The sequence below is a fragment of the Bubalus kerabau genome, chromosome 11 (assembly GCF_029407905.1).
Source record: "Bubalus kerabau isolate K-KA32 ecotype Philippines breed swamp buffalo chromosome 11, PCC_UOA_SB_1v2, whole genome shotgun sequence".
In the NCBI taxonomy this organism is placed as follows: Eukaryota; Metazoa; Chordata; class Mammalia; order Artiodactyla; family Bovidae; genus Bubalus; species Bubalus kerabau.
The window spans coordinates 106,911,878-106,927,331 of NC_073634.1; the positions used below are offsets into that span (position 1 = coordinate 106,911,878).

A 15,454-nucleotide genomic window follows, 5' to 3' on the forward strand; every position below is an offset into this window, starting at 1 on the left:
CTTTACTCTCTTTAAAAAGCAGGAGAAAGAGGCCAATGCTGCCGCAGTATCCACTGCCCCTCCAGGCCCTGTGATCGGCGCAGGACCCCACTAGGGCCCCCCATGACTCGTCCCGGGCCCAGGCGCCTCCCGCGCCCCGCGCGTCCGCCCCTGCCCCGGGGGACCTCCGCAGGCTGCCCGGCTCCATCACCCGCCTCTCCTCCTCCGAGGGCCGCGCGACGGCCCCCGCCGTGCAGTCCCCTCCCATGGCGGCCGCGCGGGCGACCGGGGCTTGCACGCAGGGGCTTGTCTGCGCCGCCGGGGGCCGGCGGGGGGCGCGGGAGGGCGGGGCCTCGGCGCCCTCCCCCTTCCCGCCGGGGCGCGGCGGGGGGGGCGACGGGGCGGAGGCGGGGCCGCGGGCACCTCCCCCGGCCCTCCCTCCCTCCCCGCCGCGCGACCCCGCGCCGCCCGCCTGGCGGCCACGCGCCCTCGCGCGCCTTGGCTCCCCGCCTCCCCCCGCCGCGCGCCCCCGCCGCGCCCCCTCCCCGCGCACCCGCCGGGCCGTCAGAAGCGAGCGCTCTGGCGCGGACGCGGGGCGGGGAGGAGGCGCGGCGGCCGATGCGGGCGCGCCGGCCCGCGGGGCTGAGGCCGAGCGGAGGCGAGCCGGGCCCGCGCACGGCCCGCGCCCACCATGCGGCGGCTGCGGCGCCTGGCGCACCTGGTGCTCTTCTGCCCCTTCTCCAAGGGCCTGCAGGTAGGCGCGCCCCCGGCCGGGCCGGCTCCCGCCCCCACCCCTCCCGCCCTGGGGCCTGGGCCGCGGCGGGGTCGCGCGGCATCCAGCCCGGGGACCCTGGGCGGATTCCGGACTCAAGGTCGCTGAGGGCCCGGGTGCGTGGTCCCTGGGGGGCCGGGGGCAGGCAGGGCCCGGGGTGGAGGTTGCCGATCGGGTGAGCGCATGCTGCGGGGTTGGCCCCAGTGCCTCTGGAGCTGCAGAAGGCCCCCGCTCCGCCGCGGGCCGGAGCTGCTCCCGCAGGCCCCGAAGCCACACCAGGTCCGCCCCGCTTTCCTCTACTTAGGAGACCAGGTTTGTCTTTCTGTGATGGAAAACTTGGGACCCGTAGAAGCACCCTAAGAAGGGCATACCCTCCCCCTGGGTCATCCCCCAGCCAGCCCGAGATGAAGAGTGTGCCCTGACCCCACAGTGACCTTGGACAGATCCCCGTCCCTCTCGGGACCTTGCTGTCTGCAGGGGAGGCCCAGGATGCTTTGGGGGCCGGCTACCACGATCCCTGTCATGACTGTTTGGGGTGGTCTGAGCCGGGCTGAATTCAAGCCTCAAATTATTCAGGCCAACCTGCCACCTTCACGACCCCAGGCCCTGGGCAGAAGGAGACAGCGCTGGTCAGACCCGCCCGCACCTCCCTGGGGTCCCCTCTGGGGAGAAGGGTGGCAGCCAGGTAATGCCCGCAGGGGTCTGCGCCAGAAGCCCTCCTGCCATCCAGGGGTCTTGGGGGGGTCGTGGACTCCACCCAGCTCTGGGTCGGGTGGGAGCTGAGGGTCTGTGGCCTCCCCCCACGCTGGGAGGTGGGGGTGCAGTGGCCCCATCCTGAGGAAAAGGCCTTGACCGAGGAGGCCAGTGTGGCGGGTCTCGGACTGGGGGTGTCAGGCCTCTGAGCTCAGCCTGGGAACGGCAGATGAGCCTGGACAGGAGAGGTGATGGGTTCCCAATGGCTTGGGTTGGTTCCCAGACACCCCCACCTTAATGAGAGGAGACACGCTGAGCCTCATTTTACCGCCTGTGAAACACACTCCTGCGTTGGAGGTGAGGGGTGAAGGCCACGGTGTACTTGGGCCCCTGGCCCCCGAGGCTGCCTGTCATCATGCTGTGTCCCCCAAGTGACCCCCCAAGTGCTCCACTAGGAGCCGGGCAGGCTGGGGGGTGCGGGGAGCCGCCGGCCAGGGTGCACTGAGTGAGCTTCCCCTGTCCTGGGGGCATGCTCACCCGTGGGCGTCAGGATGCCCAGGGGCAGGGCAGGGCAGGGGGTAGGGGCCGGGACTCCCCTCGGAGGAAGTGCCTGCCTGCGATCAGGGCCTGGGGGTCGCTCAGAGCTTGGCACTGGGGACAGTGTCCATGGAGCAGGGCCGCCGCGGGAAGGCCAGAGCTGGAGGGGCTCTGGCGGGAGCGTGGGCTGTGTCCGAGGTGGGCCCTGCGGTCAGGCCGTGAACCTGGGTCTGGCCCAGGTCAGCCCCTGGGGCCAGTGCAGGCGACAGCCTGCTCTCCTCCCGTCTGTTCCCCCAGGACCCCCAGCACGGGCTCCCAGAGGCCCTGCCCGCCTCGTGGTCACCCGTGGTTGGAAGTCCTCTGACCTCGTCCTGCCCCAGCCGCGCCCCTGGCTCCCCAGCCCCCCACCCGCTGGTCTGCTTTCCTGTTTTTCCCTTTGAACAAAACTTGCGGAAACAGATGTGGTGGCAGGGCCAGTGGGCCTGTGACCCAGCCCTGCGACTGGCCAGGGCCACCCCGGGCCTCCGCGGCTCCGAGCCGCGCCTGCCGCAGCGCCTTCCGGGGTGGCCGGCCGAGGGAGTTGGCCAGAGAAGCAGGAGGGGAGGACCCTGCCTCTCCTGGAGGAACCGTAAAAACAGCTGCCTGAGCTGAGCCTGGAGGCCTTGCCCCGTCCTCAGGGCAGAGCCGCCGGCCCCATTTCTGGGCCCCAGCCTCCAGGTTATGAGAAACCCAGGGCTGACCAGGACTGGAGCCGCCCCACTGACCCACGGGTGGCTGACCCACGGGTGGCTGACCCACGGGCGGGATGTGTGACCAGTGCTGGCAGAGGCCCTGCTCCAGGGCAGGCTGGCCTGAAGCCCCCTTGCTCTCCCAGGCCCTCTTCTCTAGGGCTCAGCTGCCCCGGTCAGGGTGTCTGAGCTCTTGCACGGGGCAGCGCCTGGTAGCCCTGGCCCATCAGCTGACTGCCGCTGGGCAGCAGCCATCGAGGCCGTGATTTGCCAGGACGGGGGTGGGGAAGGAAGCTGATGCTTCTGCAGTCGCGGCTTGGGGGCTGGATGGGAGACAGTGCCCCCCAGTTCCTCCAGGGCTCTGGGTCCCCCCCACCCTGTGATTCCACTCGTCAGCCGGGGAGACCTGGCCAAGGGACCAAGCCCTCCAGAGAAGCAGTTCCTGGCCCACCCCACGCTCGTGGGACAAAGCCTCTGGCTGAGTATCTTAGTTATCTCTTCTCCATTATGGTAAATTGCACATCGCGTGAATTTAGCATCTTAACCATTTTTTAAGTGCACCATTCAAGGGCATTAAACACATCCCCGTTGTTGAGCCACCACCACCAGCTGTCTCTAGAACTCGTTTCATCTTCCCAAACTCAAGCACTCAAGCTCTGTCCCCTTCAAACACTCGCTCGCCATCCTGGGCAGGCCCCCCCCTTTCTCCCCACCGCTCCCCGTTGTCCCCACCCTTCTTGTGTCTGTGGATCTGAGTCCTCTAGGTTGTTGGATGGGTGGAGTCACACAAGATCTGTCTTGTGTCTGGCTCATTTCACTGGACATGATGTCCTGCTGGGTCATCCATGCCGTAGCCTGGGTCGGAGTTCTTTGCCTTTTCATGGCTGAACACCGTTCTCTCCTGTGGATGGGCCGTATCTGGCTTGCCCGCTCCTTCGTCAGTGGGTCCGCGGGTTGTCTACCCTTTGGCTGCTGTGATGGGGGGTGTGCGAGGCTGGGTCCCGTAAAAGCTCACAGGGTGGCCGCTCCTCTGAGCCCTGTGATCCTTGCCGGCCCTGGTCCAGCCTGAAGTCTTCCCCAGTGGGAGGAACCGTGTGCAGGGTGCCGGGCCAGGGTGAGGGGCCCGGGGTGGGGGAGCGCCTCTCCAGGCTGACCTTGTACAGAGGTTACATGTCATTATGAAATGAGGGCAGGACAGGAGGAAAAGATTGTTTCAAATCTCTTTATTCAGCAAAATAAAGAGTTGTCTACCCTAAATCCTCCTCATTTGGAATTTATTTTTCCCTGCCTGTGAGATTTCAAGGTCTGGGAGACACCAGGTCCCTGCCTTGCACCTGGAGTGGGTGCGCGCGGAGTGGGAGGGAGACACTGACTGGGGCGGGGCTTGGGGGGGGTTGGGGTCTAGGAGGCGGGGCTTGGGCCTAGGAGGCGGGGCTTGGGTGGCTGGGGTCTAGGAGGCGGGGCTTGGGGGGGGCTGAGGTCTAGGAGGCGGGGCTTGGGGAGCTGGGGTCTAGGAGGCGGGGCTGGGGTCTAGGAGGCGGGGTCTGCGCACCTAGAATGCTGTGCTTCTTCACGCCCCTCCCCCGCAGGGCCGGCTCCCAGGCCTGAGGGTCAAGTATGTCTTCCTGGTGTGGCTGGGCGTCCTCGCAGGCAGCTGGCTGGCCTACGTGCACTACTCGTCCTACGCGGAGCTCTGCCGCGGCCATGTCTGCAGAGTGGTCATCGTAAGTGTCGCCCGGGGCCGTCTGTGGGCTCCGGCCGCCCCCAGCCAGCGCTCCTGCGGTGGGCAGCCTAGAAACGGGGCTTGAGGCCCGCCCAGTGGATTCTAGGAGGGTCCGGCTGCGTCCTGCGGGGCTGTCCCTGCAGGCCGTGGCGGGGGGCGGGGGGGTGGGGGAGGGTGGTGGGGAGCCCGGGAGGAACGGGTGCCCCATGGAGCACAGGCGGGCGGCTGGGGGTGGACAGACGGATGGGTAGACAGGGCCAGCTGTAGACGTGTCCGGGGGGGCCAGGGGTCCAGCAAAGGAGGCTGCAGGGCGTGGTCTTCGGGGCCTGGGGGTGGAGACGCGCTAAGTCACCACTATGGCTGGTAGAGCAAAGCTGTGCACGTGTGTGAGGGCGCTTGTGAACCTGTGTGCGCTTGTCCACGGGAGTGCATGTGTGCCCGTGAGCCGTGCTGCACTGGCCCACGGCTCCTGCTGAAGGGCCCTGTGACTGGTGGAGGGGGAGGCGACGCCAGCTGAAGGAGCCCTGGTAACCCTCAGACGCTGATTCCGCCAGCCTCCCCGGGCAGTGGGGAGCCCTCAGCGGGCTAACGGGGTCTGAGGCATCCATGCCTGGGGGGACCCACCCCAGTGGAGCTCCTGGGGTCCTGAAGTGGGGGCAGTGGGAGACGCCTGGCCTCGAACCTGTCTCCTGGGGGGGCCTGGGGTCTCTGCTCCTCTGCAGGGTGAGGGGTGCTCTTCCTGGGGGGACTGTGTGGCACTGTGGAAGGGCTCAGCAGGCTTGTTCTGCCCAGGGTCCCGTGGGGGCCAAACTTGGGACAGTCCGGAGGTGGTCATGGAGGGGTCCAGAGCCCACGTGACAGGACTTGCGAGGGGCCCATCAATCGTAGATCGTTGGCTGGAGGCAGGCCAACACGGGCACAAGGGTGCGGCACCCAGCTGGGAGGGGCCTTGTTTCTTCCAGAAATGCTCGCTGGGGCCCTCCAGGAGTCAGACCTGAGGTGGGCGCCAGACACACGGCTCTGCCCCCAGCCTGGTGGGCTGGGGACGCGCAGGGGCAGGTGTGCATGTAGAGGGAGCCTGGCCTCTGGGCAGGGGTGGCGAGGGGTACTGCTTGGGGACCTCTTGCACCAGGCGAGGTCCCGGGCTGCCCGGGTGGGTGGAGGGGTCTCTTGGGGCAGCAAGGCCTGGGAGGACATGGGGTCTGGCCAGTGGGGTGCAGTGAGCAGCTGCTCAGAGCTGGTGGGTGTTTCTGAGCACTTCTGTGTGCCCACAGCAGCGCCCCCAACATGCAGAGGACTGAGGGGCCCGGGGGGAGCACACAAGGAACATGCCCCCCCAACCAGAGGATCTGCAGCTTCCGTCTTCCCAGAGTGCCCTGGCCTTCCCGCCAGCGCCAGAGCGGTCTCCCCGGCTGCTGGGCCGTGGGGATACCCCCTCCTTTCCCAAGAAGACCTGGCCACCTCACGGGGGTATCAGCCGTCTCCGAGAGATTCCACAGCTTGTCCAAGGTCACCCAGGGTGTGTGTGTTGGGGGGAAGGCAGGACCGGGGTCACGGACCAGGTACCCATGGACTCCAGGGTGCTCAACCGGGTCCCCATGTCAGCCCGGTTTGTAGACAGGAGACGGGCTGGGAGGGGAGGGGTCTTGCCCCGCCTGAGGCTGACGGCCAAACTGCCCACCTCAGCTTCGGTGGAAGCCCCTCCCCACCCTGGTGGGCAGGGTGGCCGGCAGGCCCCGACCCTGGCCCAGCCTGGCTGCCCTCAATGGCAGACCCCCCACGAAGGGCCTTGTGGCTCCGGGGGGCCCTGAGGGGGTCAGAGCGGACCACTGCAGTGGACGGGCTCCCCTTTTCTGTCCTGATGAACGGCTGTCGGGCTCTGAAGCCGCAGCACAGAAGCCTCCTCCCCAGTACCGTAGGTGAGTCCAGGGCCTCGGCGTTCAGGAGGCCCTGCCTCCCCGCCCCGGCACGCTCCCTTCCTGCAGGCCTGCTCCGCCAAGGGCCTGGGCACCATGGCAACAGTGATGCACATCCAGGAGTTCACCCATGCTCCAGACGCCACAAATCCCCCCGCCTCCCCACCTAGGGACCGCCCTGGGAAGGGCCTCACCTTCCGGCTCGGCTCAGCCCACACCCCCAGGACTCAGGGGGCTGCAAGGCCCTGTCTGGAGCCAGGAAGGGCCTGGTGGGGGCAGCGGCTCCTGCGGAGCTCGACCTGATTAGAGCTGCAAGCCTCTCCCTGTGCGTCTGGCTAATGAGGCGCTGCAGGCAGGCAGAGGGAGCCCTCGCTTCCCCAGGCCACTTCCTGCATCTCCCTGCTCTCCTCAGTGTGACCAGTACCGCAAGGGCATCATCTCAGGCTCCATCTGCCAGGACCTGTGCAACCTGCAGCAGGTGGAGTGGAGGACCTGCCTCTCCTCTGTGCCAGGCCAACAGGTAGGCCTGGCCGGGCTCAGCCCCTGGGGACCTGCCGCCCGCGGTGCACCCTGAGGGGGCCGTGTACACAGCGGGTCCCTGTGCTTCCGCAGGTGTACAGCGGGCTCTGGCAGGGCAAGGAGGTGACCATCAAGTGTGGCCTGGAGGAGAGCCTGAGCTGGAAGGCCGGGGCCGATGTGGCCCCCCGGCGGGAACTGGTGCTGTTTGACAAGCCCACTCGGGGCACCTCGATTAAGGAGTTCCGGGAGATGACCCTCAGCTTTCTCAAGGTCAGTTGGCTCTCCTGGGGGCGGGGGCGTGTCAAGTTCACGCCCAAGAACATGTGCACAGGGCAGGCAGCAAGCTGAATGGGGGGGTGCCACATGGGCCAGGGGATATCTGGCTAGCCCGCGGGCTCCAAGCAGACCCCACAGGCACGAGGCTCAGGGAGCACCCACAGGCATGAGAACGCGCCCGGGGCCGGAGGGCAGGGGGCAGGGGGGAGGGCATCCGTGGGGAGGAGGCCAGGGAGGAGGTGGGACCCGGGGGTGGGTGGGGCAGATGAGGGGTGAGCGACCCTCGCAGCACTCCCACCTTTGTGCGGGAAGTCCCCAGCGCTCGGAGAGAGACGCAGGTGGGCTTTCCAGGAGTGGTGAGGGGGCCTCCCCAGCGCCTTGCTGCCTGCTTCATCCTGGGGGCTGGAGGCCGGGCTCCCCCATCGGGCCGATGCGTGGCGTCAGGTGCCAAACCTGTAGCTGTGCGCCCACATCCCGCCTCCCCTCTCTCCTGGTCCCGAACCTCAGGCTAATCTGGGAGACCTTCCCTCGCTGCCCGCGCTGGTCGGCCAGGTCCTGCTCATGGCCGACTTCAACAAGGACAGCAGGGTGTCACTGGCCGAGGCCAGGTCACTGTGGGCGCTGCTGCAACGCAACGAGTTCCTGCTGCTGCTGTCCCTGCAGGGGAGGGGGCACGCCGCGCCGCTGCTGGGCCACTGCGGGGACCTGTACGTCACGGAGGGCGTCCCGCGCAGCTCGGGGCCCGCGGCCGCCCTCCCGGCCCTGCTGCGGCCGCTGCTGCCGCCCGCCCTGCACGGGGCCCTGCAGCAGTGGCTGGGGCCCGCCTGGCCCTGGCGCGCCAAGATCGCCATCGGCCTGCTGGAGTTTGTGGAGGAGCTCTTCCACGGCGCCTACGGGACCTTCTACATGTGCGAGACCACGCTGGCCAACGTGGGCTACACGGCCAAGTACGACTTCAGGATGGCTGACCTGCAGCAGGTGGCGCCCGAGGCCGCCGTGCGCCGCTTCCTGCGGGGCCGCCACTGCGAGCACAGCGCGGACTGCACCTACGGGCGCGACTGCCGGGCGCCCTGTGACACGCTCCTGCGCCAGTGCAAGGGCGACCTGGTGCAGCCCAACCTGGCCAAGGTGTGCGAGCTGCTGCGGGACTACCTGCTGCCCGGCGCCCCCGCCGGCCTGCGCGCCGAGCTGGGCAGGCAGCTGCGCACCTGCACCACGCTGAGCGGGCTGGCCAGCCAGGTGGAGGCCCACCACTCGCTGGTGCTCAGCCACCTCAAGACCCTACTCTGGAAGGAGATCTCCAACACCAAGTACACCTGAGGGCCTCGGGCCCCCGCCCCGTCCTGTACAGGCCGGCAGGCGGGCAGGGACGCCGGCTCAGGCCCACCAGCCACGCCTGCCCCCGGGCCTCTCCCCGCCTCCCACAGCACGAGGCTCTCTGCCACCAGAGCGTGGCGGCCACACGGTTCCTGCCCCTGCACCACCACCACCTCCCCACCCCGCCCCGGGTTTTCTGGGCTCCCGACAGGACAGTGAAGCTGGCAGGAGAGAGGGAAAGACTCAGAGCCCAAGCACCAAGGGCTGGCCCTGGGACCTGCCCAGGCCGAGGTTTTGTTACTTTGGAGAACTATGTGTAAATAAAGCTTTTCTGTGAATTACTGTTCAGTCACCAAGTCGTGTTCAACTCTGCGGCCTCGTGGACCGCATGCAGCACGCCAGGCTTCCCTGTCCTTCACCATCTCCGAGTTTGCTCAGACTCATGTCGGTGAAGCCATCCATCTCAGCCTCTGTCGTCCCCTTCTCCTCCCGCCTTCAATCTTCCCCAGCATCAGGGCCTTTTCTCACAAGTTGGCTCTTAGAATCAAGTGGCCGAAGCTTCAGTCCTTCCAACGAATATTCAGGGTTGCTTTCTGTTTACAATGACTGGCTTGAAAGCTCAGCCTTTATGGTCCAACTCACATCCGTACAAGACTGCTGGAAAAACCATAGCTTTCATTATATGGACCTTTGTCAGCAAAGTGATGTCTTTGCTTTTTAATACACTGAGTTTGTCACGGCTTTTCTTCCAAGGAGCGTCTTTAATTTCATGGCTACCATCCCTGTCCCCAGCGATTTTGGAGCCCAAGAAAATCATGTCATTGTTTCCCTATTTGCCATGAAGTGCTGGGACAGGATGCGATCATCTTAGTTCTGTCAAGCCAGCTTTTCCACTTTTCCTGAGTACCCCCACCCCACTCAGCCTGGAGTCTACTGCAGGGAACGGGGAAGGGGAGGGGGCAGCCACAGGGGCCCATGCCACCCCTGGACCCACATCCTGGCAGCTGGCTGTTTGGGGTTGACTGGGGCCAAGGGCAAGGGTGACCAGCCCTGACCTGGGCCACATGTGGACGGGGACGTAACCAGGGGCGCACGCAATTACGGGAGAACTTCAGGTTTCATTGACTTCAAAAAGCTACCATTGTCCGGGAAAAGAGCCCAGGACCCTGACCCCTCACACCCTCAGCTCCTGTTGGGGCCCTGGCTGATCAGACAGAGAAAGGCAAGTCAAGGTAGTTTATTCAAGATGCATTTATTCTTTATAGTTTTGCCAACATGGGGACATGCTCCTTCACCAAGACAGGAGATCTTTCCACTCACTGTCGCAACCTGTGCTGAAAACACGGGTCCAAAGGTTTCAGCTGTGAGACACTCGTTCTCAGGACTAATTTGTAAACCTCATCGACATTCTCTCCTTGGGTTGGGGGATAATCCAGAGACAGCTCAGGCCTGTGGGGTGGGCCTGCACACAAGATCCCGCACCTCCCGGCTGGAAGACTTCAGGCCCATGCCACCATGCCCTGGGGTGCCTGCGGGGCTGCTCCACTGCAGGCGGATACCGCTGCCTTCGGGCGCCTTCCTGCCCCCCTGCCCCACCCGTTGCCGGACTGTCATCTCTGGCTCCCTGAGCTCCACGCAGCCTCTGTTCACGTCTCTGTAACGCGCACAGCCGCTGCCTCAACCCTGCTGCTCTACACCGAGGGGCAGAAGCACACGCCACTGCTGCTTTTCAACACACGACGCGACGAGCCTGCACGTTCTTCTTCAGAGGAACTTCCAAGGCCGTGCCTTTCCCAGGCTCTGTACTGCCCTTGAGTCCGGCGGCGCATGGCTGCTAGGCTGCTCTCCGGGGTTCCCACCTGCAGACAGGAAACCGAGGGGACCCACTAGGCGTGCCTCCCGGTGCTGGAGCGCCCGGACCGAGGCCCCTCCCCTGGTCAAGCCTCCTTACCTTGGGTGGAGACCTCAGGACAGGAGCGGGGTTCCGGAAGGCAAAGACAGGCCTCCTCAGCCTCATCCCCCGAACATTCCACGCATTTTCTAGGGGGTTCAGCCAGCGGGGGTCATCAAGCAGGGTGGGGAAGGACATGCCGCCGCCAGGCTCAAAGGTGGACAGACTGGACCTGCTTCAACCTGCAGCCGTCTGACTTCCGGCAAGTCCACCGTCACCCTGGCCCCACTCCAGTGGAGAAGCCGCGGAATACGAGGAGATGTGGGCAAAAAATCTAGTAGCAGCCACAAGTTCAAGATCATTCTTAAAAAAACAAAACAACACACCTAACTGGGATTTAAAAACCAACCAGATACACACTGTGCAGACAGCCCTCGCCTGCCCTGTGGGAGGGACCATAGAGCGAGAGGGCTGGGTCACCCGAGCTCAGGAGAGCCACCCTGCCAGCAGGGTGCATCCTGCCTCCCGTTCTGTCCAGGGTGGCTTTCATTGTCGGGTCCTCGAACACCCCCAAAAGCACCCCCACAACTGATTCCAGCAGGCTGCATACACTCCCCCCGACACACCCCTAACTTGCCACCCAGGTGCTCCATCAGCTAACGACCTGACTCCCCTCCAGGATTTCATACACTACCCACACCCAGATTCTGGCAAACCACTGTCTACTGTGAGGGTCCAGGTGTCAGACCCCCCGCCAGCCCCCTGCCCAACGTACCTGCCCTGACACGTGTCCTGAAGAGTCCCACCTGCAGCTGTCTCCCCCATGGACCAGCCGCACCTAGGGATCTGTGAGGTGGAATCTAATCAGCGAATCCTCCCAAACTCTGTTTTCCTGGCGCAGCGCTGTCAACCGGACCCTCTGGCCTTCCCTCGAGGGACTCCTTACGTCAGGCGCTCGTAGGCCGGGTGGCGCAGGACGCCAGCTCAGCAGCCCCCAGCCAGGGAGGGGCATCACAGGTGCTCAAGGATGCCTAGAAAGGCCTCCCACACAGAACCATTGTTTCCAGCAGACCCTCTCCTGGTCAATCCCACCGGACCCAAGCTTGCCGTGTGCCTGTCCGCTCCCTCCGTCCTCCCCGGCCTTCTCTTCTGTGCACGTGGGAACAAGGGGCTCCCTCGAGCGGTGCCCACTGATGTCCGGCTACAAACCATTCTTAGTGCCCACAGTTCTGAGCACTGAGCGTAGAAATAGCCGCTTCCTCTCTGCCCCAACGGCACAGGCACAGCAGGGCGGCCGCACCCGTGGTGCCGGCAAGTCCGGCATCTGCAGGGCAGTGCCCGCCCCCCGAGGCCCCCCCGAACAGCTCAGAAGAGCACGGCCACTTACCTTGGTCAGGAGCGTGAGGCGGCTCACTCACTTTCGTTCACAGGCTAACAGTTGCCGTCCTTCCTGTATCAAATAACAAGAATGGTTGGTCCAGAATCAGCGAAGAGAAGCTACTACTGAGCATTTAAAACTAACAAACGGGGCTGCTGGCACGGAACCCCCGGCAGTCAGCTCTGAGGTTGACACGGTCTGCCTGTGCCAACAGCCGCAGTAGGCTGGTGTCTGATGAACCCGGGGGCCACAGCGCAGACAGGCTCCTCTGCCCGTGGGATTTCCCAGCAAAGAATACCGCAGTGGCTTACCATTCCCTTCTCCGGGGAATCTTTCTGGCCAAGGCACTGAACCCAAGTTTCCTGGGTCTCCTGCACTGGCAGGCGGATTCTTTACCACCGAGTCACCTAGGAAGCCCATCCAGGAGGACCCCCGCCCCCCACCCCCCGAAATCTCTGCACCTTCTCTCCCAGGGAGCTACCAGTGAGACACTGGACAGAACAATGGGTCAGAAAAGTACCATTAACAAGGCGACAGGAAAAAAAGCTCTGGAATTTAAACAGGCCTCACCGTAGGCTACTGCAGCTGGTCTTCGAACTGTCTTTCTATCTGGCAACTTCTTTTAAAGAGTTTTTGGCTGTACAATCTATCTTAAGATTTCTTTTAAGAGGCAGAAAAACGTGTGAGTATCTTGTAACATTTTAATCCACCTAGAACACGTTCAATGATGTCCCCTGCTAGGCGGCACTGAGCTCACCTCTGAAAGGGAAATTTTAGTGCTACCATTCTGTAATGCAAGTAGGTCGGCCTTACGGAAACCTACCCATCTTTCCCCCTGGTCGCTCAGCCAGAGGGCAAACACCCACCTGCTGCCGCTCCTCACACGCAACCTCGGCGTGTCCTGGGGCCCAGCCAAGCGCTAGGAGAGAATTAAGGCGTTCTTACAGGACAGGCTTCAGGCAACACTCACCCACCCTCGGTGGGCACTTTGTCAAGTGTCAGACTACCAATCATCCAGATGTCCACCGGCCAGAACACTGGGCGTAGACCGAGCCTCTTTCCTCTCTGCCACCTCATGACGCAGACGTGACACGGCAGCCACGCCTGCAGCGCCTCTAGGGGCAGTGCGGGGAAGATCACGACACCCGTGGGTCCGGGTCCCGAGACTGCCTATGCGCTTGCGAAGCGCGCAACGGGGCCCTCCACGCAGGCTTGGCTTTGCTGCATTCGACCTCCAGGCCTACCCTGTCTGCACGCCAAACCAGGTACCTTCCGTTTGACCCCTGCTTCATTTCGGGCTGTGTGGAAGACCGAGGTTAGGATACAGCGTGCAGACCCCAAGGGACAGAAGGGCCGCGCTAGGCATGCCGCCGCCCCCTCCCCACTGTTGCGGGAAGGGGGCCCCGCTCCCACACCCGCTACGCTACACCCACGAATAACCCGTAGACCGCCTAGCTTTGAGACAGGGCCCAGTAGAGGCGATCAATACGTTTAAAGACAAATACGTTAAAGACAAAACCAGACACGGCACGTTCCCCTTATGTCCCAGCTCACCCGTTAAACCACCGCTGCCTCGCCATGTTCCCGAGGCTTCCAAGCCAGGAAACTGCGAAGAGCACCCTGGGCGGAGACGCCGGGCGCGGGGCTCGGCCGTGGGCGGGCGCTCGGCCTCCCGCCCAGAGGCCGTAATGAGACCCCCCTCGACCTCTCCATCCCCGCCGCCCGGAAAGGCCGCACGAACGCGCGCCGCGCCTTTTATAGCTCGGACGGCGGCCCGCGAGGCTCAGCCCGCGCCCTCGCCGACTTCGCCGGCGCCGCAGCGCCATCTAGCGGACCCTCCCGGCCGCACGGCCTGCGTGGCGACCGCGGCCCTGGCTGAGCTCCCCTGTCGCGCTGGCCAGCAGCGCCCGGGGTGGGGGCCATCCTCGCGCGGCCCCCGCGCCTCCGACGGTAGGGTGGGACCTGCCTTCCGTGGGCGGCGGGACAGCACGAGCTAGCTTCTGCAAAACACTTGGACGCTTGCTCCTTGGAAGAAAAGCTATGACTGGCCTAGACAGTGTATTAAAAAGCAGAGACAAAGGTTCGTCTCTTCAAGGCTATGGTTTTTCCAGTAGTTATGTATGGATGTGAGAGTTGGACCATAAAGAAAACTGAGCGCCGAAGAATTAATGCTTTTGAACTGTGGTGTTGGAGAAGACTCTTGAGAGCCCCTTGGACAGCAAGGAGATCCAACCAGTCCATCCTAAAGGAAATCAACCTTGAATATTCATTGGAAGGTCTGATGTTGAAGTTTGAAACTCCAACACTTTGGCCACCTGATGCGAAGAGCTGACTCATTGGAAAAGACCCTGATGCTGGGAAAGATTGAGGGCAGGAGGAGAAGGGGATGACAGGATGAGATGGTTGGATGGCATCACCGACTCGATGGACATGAGTTTGAGCAAACTCCAGGAGATGGTGATGGACAGGGAGGCCTGGCGTGCTGCAGTCCACGGGGTTGAAAAGAGTCGGACATGGCTGAGCAACAGCAAAAGCACCAGTGTGCGTGTCCTCCGGGGATCTTCCTGACCCAGGGATAGAACCCGGTCTCCTGCCTTGTGGGCAGACTCTTTACCATCTGAGCCAGTAGGGAAGCTCCAAGCCCAGAGGCACTTGATAACTAACGCCTGCCGTAGGGACTGCCCCAACCCACGCGCGTCCCTAACCTGGGGCCAGCTCTTTTTTCCCTGCAGAAGGGCCTCCGCTTTCTGGGAGGCTTGGCTGTGCTGCTCCTCTGCCACAGCCCCCTGGAACCCCTGCCCCCAGGGTGGGTCTGAGGTCCTGCGAAAGCCTTCTTCACCTCTCCTACAGTGTAGAGACCTTCGTCAAGCCCAGCTCAGGAGGGGTCACCTCGGTGTCGGCTCTGACTTGGGATGGGGGCTGCCCGGGGGCGCTGGGGAAGCCTTGAGGTGGGGTCAAGGAGGACCCACCATAGATTCATCTTCCTGAGACTCTCACAAGCTCACAGGTTATGGCCAGTTTGGGCCACACGGCTGTGAAAAGTGTTGCTAACAGGATTCTCTGTGATTGGGGCCAGAGTGGGGAGTCCCAGACCTGCCTCCCAGGGCAGGTCCTTGGGCCGCTTAACCGAGAGCATTCCAGTGGCACCGTGTTCCTGGGCGGATGGGGTGCCCTCCCCTTGAAGCACAGTGCACACGCAGTGAGCGGTGGGGCCTGGTTTCGTGGGGGCAGGCTGAGCTGGCTTTGGGACGGAAGGACCCCTCCCCTCCTACCCACCCAGCAGCCACAGTGACCAGCTGGCAAGCTGCAGACCCAATTCGCCAAGGACAGGAAGCTTCCAGAACTGGAGAGGGGTTCCTGGGCCCTCTCACGGGATGCCCTGGCCCCTGGGATCCAGTGCTCCACCACCCTGGCCCTGTGGCGGGCCTACACCCTTCAGTCCCCGAGGCAGGAGGTGATGACACGGTGGGCCACGTTCTGAACTGGGTGGCGGTGGCGCAGACGGTCGGGGCCAGGTGCTCCTTGCCCTCCTGGAGCCCAGGCAGTGGGAGGGGACCACCTTCTTGAACAGCTCCTGGGGGGGGCAGTGGGAGGGTCACCCAGCTCTGCCACACCCCAGCTCAGTACCCCAGGTCCCCCCCCAGGCCTAGGCGGGGTTACTAGTCTGAGCTGGAGCTCTGGAAACTGGGGCCCGGGGTGGGGTGGGGCCCCGTGCTTGCTCCAGG

The 15,454-nt window shown here is 64.2% G+C and overlaps 1 protein-coding gene, 1 long non-coding RNA gene and 2 other non-coding genes across 5 annotated transcripts; 1 reads left to right on the top strand and 3 right to left on the bottom strand.

Moving 5' to 3' along the window:
- Positions 1 to 509: 509 nt before the first annotated feature.
- DIPK1B (divergent protein kinase domain 1B) lies at positions 510 to 8,805 on the top strand. The gene is made up of 5 exons (XM_055539231.1): positions 510 to 733; positions 4,299 to 4,433; positions 6,761 to 6,868; positions 6,961 to 7,137; positions 7,651 to 8,805. Exons 1-5 carry the CDS (start codon positions 671 to 673, stop codon positions 8,461 to 8,463), a joined length of 1,296 nt encoding a protein of 431 aa, XP_055395206.1. The 5' UTR covers positions 510 to 670; the 3' UTR covers positions 8,464 to 8,805.
- Positions 8,806 to 9,693: 888 nt separating this feature from the next.
- On the bottom strand, positions 9,694 to 13,464 carry LOC129623723 (uncharacterized). Of its 2 annotated transcripts, XR_008700634.1 has the most exons (7): positions 13,284 to 13,464; positions 12,596 to 12,648; positions 12,300 to 12,389; positions 11,739 to 11,801; positions 11,127 to 11,197; positions 10,412 to 10,714; positions 9,694 to 10,319 (listed from the first exon to the last, which is right to left on the bottom strand). It is a non-coding gene; the product is annotated as an uncharacterized LOC129623723 (long non-coding RNA). The 2 variants fall into 2 exon arrangements; XR_008700633.1 differs by lacking the exon at positions 12,300 to 12,389.
- Positions 11,543 to 11,676, bottom strand: LOC129623923 (small nucleolar RNA SNORA43). Its single transcript, XR_008700672.1, has one exon. It is a non-coding gene; the product is annotated as a small nucleolar RNA SNORA43 (small nucleolar RNA).
- LOC129623925 (small nucleolar RNA SNORA17) lies at positions 12,724 to 12,855 on the bottom strand. Its single transcript, XR_008700674.1, has one exon. It is a non-coding gene; the product is annotated as a small nucleolar RNA SNORA17 (small nucleolar RNA).
- Positions 13,465 to 15,454: the final 1,990 nt, after the last annotated feature.